Source organism: Hippocampus comes, unplaced genomic scaffold, assembly GCF_001891065.2.
Source record: "Hippocampus comes isolate QL1 unplaced genomic scaffold, H_comes_QL1_v1.1 scaffold39, whole genome shotgun sequence".
In the NCBI taxonomy this organism is placed as follows: Eukaryota; Metazoa; Chordata; class Actinopteri; order Syngnathiformes; family Syngnathidae; genus Hippocampus; species Hippocampus comes.
Window position 1 is genome coordinate 2,037,633 of NW_017842054.1, and position 8,051 is coordinate 2,045,683.

An 8,051-nucleotide genomic window follows, 5' to 3' on the forward strand; every position below is an offset into this window, starting at 1 on the left:
TGTCATTTGACATATACATGAGTGAGCTTGTCACCATTGTAAATGTGGCCCTCCTTTCAAGAAATACCACTCCGATGAAAGACCATTCAACATGCATCTCAATCCATTTTGTGCAAGGTGCAACCATTCCGTTCCATTCAATGCACTCTCATCTTGGTGGCAAGATGGCCGACTGGTTAGCACGTCTGCTTCGCACTGCCTTCCTGTCCGGAGTTTACGTGTTGTCCGGGTGCTCCGTTTTCCTCCCACATTTCAAAAACACACATGGCAGGCTATTGGAACACTCTAGATCACAGGTGTCAAACACAAGGCCCGGGGCCAGATCTGACTCGCCACAGCATTTTATGTGGCCCGCGAAAGCAAATCAAAAATGTCAACTTTCATGATGCTTGTTCAAATCTCAAACGAAATTTCTAATTCTCATTTGTAATAAATAAGTGTGATTCTGTAAGCATGTTATTGTTACGAAACCCCTTATTACAGTCAATTAAACAATCGGTGAATACCCGTTATTCTTGACTTCTTTATATGGTTTGAGTCCAAGGGAAACTGTAACTAAAATGAGGCCCGCGATAAAAAAATGAGGTTGACACCCTTGCTCTAGATTATCCCTAGGTGTGGTTGGAATGTAAATGGTTGATCGTCAATGTGTGCCCTGGCTTGGCTGGCAACCAGTTCAGGGTGTACATCGCCTGCTGACTGAAGACGATTGGGATAGGCTACAGTACGCCCACAACCATCTTGAAGAGATGCGGTTCGGGGGGATATATATATATAGATATATCTATATCTATATATATATCTATATATATATATCTATATATATATATAGATATATATATTGCAGTTTTCTCTCCATCAAGCTAGCATATGTTATCAAGTGAATGGCTTCCATTTGAGGGTATCGTGGATCAACATGCACAGACGCAGACATATTATGAGATATCTTGTGGCCTGGAGGAGGATTTCCTTACAGAGTGAGACCTCAGGCTGGCATGCGTTGGGTGTGTCTGTTGTGTCGGTTTGGTGGGGGGTGGGAGGGGCAGGGGACAACGAGTTGGGTGTCAGCTATAAGAGACAGACACGGGGCCATGCCGACACATCACACCAAGAACATACTGTCGGGCACAACATGGGGCTGCGCAGCGTCCAGGAAATGGTCAGTGTAGTCACAAGTGTGTGTGTGTGTGTGTGTGTGTGTGTGTGTGTGTGTGTGTGTGTGTGTGTGTGTGTGTGTGTGAGAGAGAGAGAGAGAGAGAGAGAGAGAGAGAGAGAGACAGAGAGAGAGAGAGAGAGAGAGAGAGAGAGAGAGAGAGAGAAACATTAGTGACACTTTTCTTCCAAATTCCAGGTGAGTGGCAAGAGGTCAGAGGTCAGCGAGGGCCGTGTCCGCGACGGCGAGTATGAGTACAAAACGTCGGTCAGTCGGCAGGAGCGAGATGATGGAGGCGACCTCCGCTCACGCTGCCAGCTGCTGTCCGGCGACTCGTCGGAAGACGACAGCGGCGGTGAGCACGACGAGGTCAGCGCGGTGGCCCTCAACGTGAGTACGCGCACACGCTGTTACCATGACAATGCACCACTTTTGTGGATATCTGCCCTTCGCAATGGCTGACGACCAGTCCGCTGTTCATCTCTCAGTCTGTTGTGTGTCTTCTACGAGCGTTGATACTGAGTGGTGGGTGACAGTCGATTTTGATTGCTTTTGAGTGGGACTGTTTGAGCCAACGTGACAATATTGTTTGATGTCGTTGTGGCGGCCCCTTCAGGCATACTACAGTACTTCATGTGACAAGAGCACATCACCCTAAAAAGCCAATTATTGATGGACATTTAAAAAAAAAATCTGATAAGATCATCTAATGCTGCTCTTGCTAATGCTACGCTACTATCATAATACAGCAATAAATCCGATGCCAATGCTCGACTATTGCTAATGTCAATACCAATCCTTATGCAAATATTATGTGAGTGCTAATGACATGCCAAATCAAAGCTAATAATATCTCTGCAAATGGTTTGAAAGAATATTGATTTGCTAATGATTGATAACACTACATTAAAGGCGGTGAAATGTTTAATGCTAAGACTCATTTAGTCCTAATCTTGATATGAAATATGAACTCATTTCAATACAATGGTATACTCTTGTTACAGTAATGCTAACATTGTGCTAATAATAATGCTACACTAGTGCGAATTGTAATGGTAGTGCTAATCTAATTTGCTCATCTGAATGCTAATGCTACGACAGTGTTATGCTAATATTTATTCGTTTGTTTCTTACTTTATAGTTATTCTGCTGTTGGCAAGTGAGAATCTGTTGCTCAAATGCCTTACCCAGATAAATTAAACCTAAAAAATCAATAGAGATAGAAATAATGTAGAAATAATCTGGCTGTGGACGAATAATGTGACTGTGTTACAGTTGGACAAGTGCGGACGTCTGCGTCTGGAGACGGTGGATGACCTGTTCAACATCCTTCAGCTGAGGAAGAAGAGGCGGCAAAGGAAGGCCTCCATCTTCAGGAAGAAGTCGGCGCCGTCCACTGAAATGCTGGTGAGAAAAAATTTTGCCCCCTCGCAAGGGAAGAGGAGCGAGGCGCTCCACCGCCACTGCCGGTGGGCGTGCGTGACGCCATCTCGATGCCTTTCAGCCCGACACGGTGGAGGCGCCGCTCTTCTTTGCCGCCGCTGTGGAGAACAAGATGGCTGTCGTGCACAAGTACCTGAACGAGGGAGGAAACCCCGACGCCGTCGACCATGTGAGTTTTGCCACCCTGAAATCATGATGTGAAGAACTCGAGGCGTGATTCGCAAAGTGCGATGTGAGCTCCCTTTAGTGGTGCACAAACCAATCACTCAATTACATACAAATGCCATTGACAATGAAATAAGAGTAAACGTCTTAAGAATGAAGCCTGTAGCTGTGCATAATACATCAGCATTTAACCTTGGACTGTGTTTTAAAAAAATACTCGCACAAATTCTATTTAACTTCCAGTGTTGTGGTCAAACTGTGCACATCATGGCTTACAATAATATATATATATATATATATATATATATAAATAAGATTAAACTTTTGAGGAAGCCCTTCCTGGCGACATTTCTTTACTGGCTGCTCTGACTGGCCACTGAGTGATGACGTTGTGTTTGTGCTCAGTTCCAGAGGACCGGCCTGCACATGGCCTCCTTCAAAGGTCACGTAGAGATCATGACTGCACTGCTGGACGCTGGCGCCGCCATCGAAAGGCAGGACAAAGTGAGACCGGCGGCCATTGATAACTATGCAATACCACGGGAAGGAAATGCTGATCACTTACGGGGTCATGTGTGCGTGTGTGTGTGTGTGCGTGCCTGTGTGCATTTGTGTGTGACTGGCTGCGCATGTGTCAGCTGGAGTCGACGGCGGTCCACTGGGCCTGCAGAGGCGGAAGCCTTGCCGCCCTTCAGCTCCTCCTCCAGCGGGGCGCCAAGATCAGCGCCAGAGACAAGGTGGCCCTCTCACTTCTTCACTTTCCACAGAATTTGCTTTCACGCTAGCCGAGGCTAGCAAATGATGCGCCAACAAACACATTTAAGAAATGAGGTTGACAAACAAGTCAAACAAATACGAGCAGTAGCAAAGGCGACTTTTCGAGCCCAATTGAATCTCAGCACCCTTTAATGAGAGATTGTCTTTTTTTTTTTTTTTTTAACTGTATGTCGTTTTTTAAATGAGCATGTAGGAAAATATAACACCCCCTATGAATCAAAAGCCAAGGTGCTAGGGACAAGCAAGCTGGCTGACAGAAGTCCCATTTCTGTTCAAGTGTTTGACATGTTGCGCCATGCATTTCAGATACTGTCAAAGTACCAAAAAACAAAAAACAAGTCCAAGGGCAATTTTGAGGATTTGCGGTACTCTCTATAGGAGGCTGCTTTACTGCATGAAAAATGGCAGACAGTTGTTGTTGTTGTGGTTGTCTGTAGCCGTCGGACGCTTGCAGTGAAAGTCTCTTTTGCTCTGTCTTGCGCAGCTGCACAGTTGCCCTCTGCACGTGGCCGTCAGGACGGGACACGTCGAGTGTGCCGAGTACCTCATCCACTGCGGCGCAGACATCAACGCCAAAGACAGGGTGAGCACACGCGCAAGGCCCGACACAACCACATAAAAGTTCGAGTCCCGAGTGAATGTACAAGTCCCAAGTGAAAGTTCCAGTCGCAAGCTAAGTTCTAGTTCTTTGTATTAGTCCTGAGAGAAGATTCTAGTTCCGGGCTCCATTTTGTGGTGACCGTGGCCGTCTTTTTTTGGCGGGTTAGGATGGCGACACTTGCATGCACGACGCGGTGAGGATCAACCGCTTCAAGATGATCAAGCTTCTCATGATGTACGGCGCCAGTCTCAACGTCAAGAACTGCGTCAGTACAAGCACGCACCTCACGCACACATGAATGTCCTCACACGCGTGTTCTCATCTGTGGCACATGTCCTTCGATGTGACGCTCGGGTCTTTGCCCATGTCTCCTCACATGGGACGCATGTCCTGGTATGTGGCGCATCTCCTTGTTGGTGTCGCAGATGTTCTTAAATGTGTCGCACGTGTCCTTGGACGTATCACATGCCCACATACATGAGCGTCGTCAAGCTGACGTACCCTTGTGCGCAACAGGATGGAAAGACGCCGATGGAGACGCTGTACGCGTGGCAGAACGGCGCCAAGAGCCTCCTGTTCAACTTCAGCGAGGAGAGGGCGGAGCTTAATGAGAAGATTATGTGACACCGATGATGTCGTCACATGTTTTTGGGGTGTCCTCCCTGTGGCTGATTGTTGACGTCGCTGCTTCGATGTCAACTTTGTGAAAAAGCGACTGCGCGACACTACGGTCAAATGTTGCTGGACGACATTTGGGAGTTTTTCTTCACGTCGGCGACGCTTCCTCAATTTTTTTCCTGTTTTCCTTTTTCCTTCTCTTCCTCTTGTTGATGATTGACGGCCGGTGACAGCTTGTACTCACTTTATTGATGTTTTAATCAACTTGGAACTACCCTGTGTCCCCTGATGATGACATCACAGGCAGACATCTTAGTGAGCAGCATTAGCATGTTTTCTTTTTTGTTTTTCTATTATTTATCTTATAACAATGATGGATGGGAGACAGATGAAATAAAAAGGATATAGAGTACGTAAAGAGAGATCCCGTCGTGGCATCCAATGCAGACGTGATAAACGAACAGTGAGGACTTGTAGAAACTTTTTGGAAATGTTTTTGAACAGGCAGGGATTGGACAACGGGCGACTATTTATTGATTTTGAAGTCATTTGTCTAAGTAAATAAGTGGTTTATTTATTTAATTTAATAAAGACGATCAAAATTGTTTGCTTGCATTCAGTTGAACACTTCGTTTCCGAACTGAACATAAAATGACATTTTATTCTTAAAACCAATTCGACATATTTTACTTTCATGTCAAAAAAAGATGAAACGTGGCAAAAAAAGTGCCTCCTGTTGGGTTCATACATACAATCATTGCTGACTTAATTTACTGATTTAAAAAGGACACACAATGTCATTGTTTCCAAATTTTCTCTTCTCGATGTTTTACATCCACATTTCAACTAAGACAGAAAAATGGAATCTATGAATAGGGGAGCTGGCTTGTCTGTTTAAAAAACAAACACGGCACAAAAGTTTGCCCACCCCTGAACTATGTGGACAGCGTGCGTCCCCTGATGATGACATCACAGGCCGATGTCGCATATTAGCATGGTTTCTTGATTTGATCTCTGCTTAACAAATGGACGTGAGACGTTGGGAGCAAGTTGCAAAGGCGCAGTGTGTGTTCATGAATGTTGTCAATAAAGGCGATTGGATTGCAAGCATTTCCTGTTTATTGATTTAGCAATGGGTGAGCATCAATGGCACCGCGAGATGTCGTGTGTGTGTGTGTGTGTGTGTGTGTGTGTGTGTGTTGGCAAGAAAATCAATTTAATTTGGAGTCGTCTGACTCAGCAGTCAGTGGTCAACATGGGCCCGGCGGCGTCGGGGGTGTTCTCTGCGCACGCAGTTTCCTGGGTGAGGGTGGGGGTGGGCTTCTGGAAAACGTGCAAAATGTCCCAGGCAGCAGGAAGCAGGCGGAAGATCCGGGATGCCAGGAAGGAGAAGAACAAGATGGAAGCCAGAGAGCAGAGCATGGCGAAGGTTTTGACGGGGAAGTACTGCACGTAGACGCCAGCACGGTGGTCCCAGATGCCGCCCGGGAAGCGCAACACAGGCGGAAGGGCCAGCAGGGGCTCACCGCTCAACGTGCGCACCGCCAAGCCCGCCACACCGCCCAGGATGGCGCCGTACATGTTGGTGCCGGGAAAGAAGACAGCACAGAGCAGCTGCGGGAAAACCACGTTGTAGGCAATCTCGGCACCCGCGAACCAGAAGAGGATCACGCTGGTCTTCAGGCGGGTCAGCGCCGTCCCGACCACGCCCACAACCACCACTGTCGCCCGGATGGCCAACTGCAGCTCACGCTCCGACGCCTGCCAGACCACAAATTTACCGCTTCCACTTCAGTATGGTGTACCCCTTTCCCACACACGTTATCACCATTCGTTCCGACACAAAGCCCTTTCATACTGACTTTTGCGGCTTTCGCACCTGCGGCCTGAGGATGTTGTTGTAGAGGTTGGCGGTGAAGACGGAGGCGGCAGACAGCAGGGCGGAGTCGGCCGACGACATGACGGCGGCGGCGACGCACCCGATGCCCATGATGGAGACGTACGACGGCGTCAGGGTCTGCAGCACCAGGGGAAGAACCAGCGCCGCCTCGTCACGTTCAAAAGGGGACGGAGAACCGTATGATGTCGCGTTCCAGTCTGAAGACAAAACGTGCACCGGCCTGTCAAACGGCACCTCACTTTCAACCTCAGTGGTCCTTCTATCCGTTTCAACAGCGCTTATCCTGAACAGGACAGCCTAATCTCGCTGACTATGGGTGAAAGGTGGACGACACCCGAAACTGGTCGCCAGTCAGTGACAGGGCACATATGGAGACAAAAAAACATCCATAACTTCTTTCACACAGTCACTAAATGGGAAGTAGGAACCGATCCCATGCTGCATGAACGCAAGTCAGGCAAATGGACTGCTGCACTTCATACCAACATGAACCTTACAATTCCCCTTTCACGCAAAGCTGAATGCCTTTCACTTGAACGTAACATTCTAAGCTAGAGTTATCCTTTCCACTGCAACGTATTGCCCCTTGTACACTTGACAATACTCTCCTTCCACACTGACCTACTGTATACCGTTTTCATACTGATAGCTAAACTTTCACCCTGACATCTTGTGCTTTTTAAACCTTTGCCACTCACCGAAAACCCCTTTCACACTGACATACCCACACAGAGTAAAAACAAACCAGTGATTTGTGGGAACTCATTTCATTCGATAAAACGGTCAGAAAATTAATTATTCTTCACAAATAATGTATCTTTGTCCATCTATCTATGCCTGCAGCTTATGGTGAAAGACGGAACAAAGAAGTGTTCTTCTATGAGACGGCAGTAAGTACTTCATTTGAAATTTTTCAAATTTCAAATAGGTGCCTTGGCTCAATCATGGTTGAGAATCGCTGGTATAAAACATTTCCACAGACATAGACCTTTCATGATGACCAATGTGCCCCTTTCACACAAACTCCTTTCATTCTTACACTGACCTATAACACTTTCACACTGAAATATAACATTTGCACAGTGATATATCACGTTCACACAAACGATACACCTTTCACACTGATTTCTAATCCTAACGTGTACGCCTTTCCTTTCACAGAAAACACTGAAATAATAACCATTCACACTGACATACAGCAGACCCTTTGACACTCACCTTTGCCCCTTTTACACAGACATATGCAGTGACCCATACAGACCTTCCCAACTTTATACGGACAAACAGTAGAACTGATGTGTGCCTCGTTGCCACAGCCCGTCTATGCATCCTAAGGTTTCAAGGCGCTCTCACCCGTGGATGCCCCCACGGCCCCCAGCAGCACCGGGGGGATG

General features: G+C 47.0%; 2 protein-coding genes across 2 annotated transcripts in view; one reads left to right on the plus strand and one right to left on the minus strand.

Annotated features, from left to right (window-relative positions):
• Positions 1-1,071: 1,071 nt before the first annotated feature.
• On the plus strand, positions 1,072-5,382 carry LOC109510076 (ankyrin repeat domain-containing protein 1). Its single transcript, XM_019860133.1, has 9 exons — positions 1,072-1,159; positions 1,352-1,543; positions 2,429-2,560; positions 2,658-2,765; positions 3,167-3,265; positions 3,400-3,498; positions 4,023-4,121; positions 4,306-4,404; positions 4,656-5,382. The coding sequence occupies exons 1-9, from the start codon at positions 1,133-1,135 to the stop codon at positions 4,761-4,763; spliced, it is 963 nt and encodes a 320-aa protein (XP_019715692.1). The 5' UTR covers positions 1,072-1,132; the 3' UTR covers positions 4,764-5,382.
• Positions 5,383-5,508: 126 nt separating this feature from the next.
• LOC109509986 (high affinity choline transporter 1-like) overlaps positions 5,509-8,051 on the minus strand; it is a 3,760-nt gene continuing 1,217 nt past the window's right edge. The window contains exons 4-6 of the mRNA XM_019859958.1: positions 7,356-7,372; positions 6,637-6,877; positions 5,509-6,518 (exon numbers count right to left, since the gene is read on the minus strand). Of these exons, the coding sequence (XP_019715517.1) occupies positions 5,994-6,518; positions 6,637-6,877; positions 7,356-7,372 (783 nt within the window). The 3' untranslated portion in view covers positions 5,509-5,993. The remainder of the gene's footprint in view (positions 6,519-6,636; positions 6,878-7,355; positions 7,373-8,051) is intronic.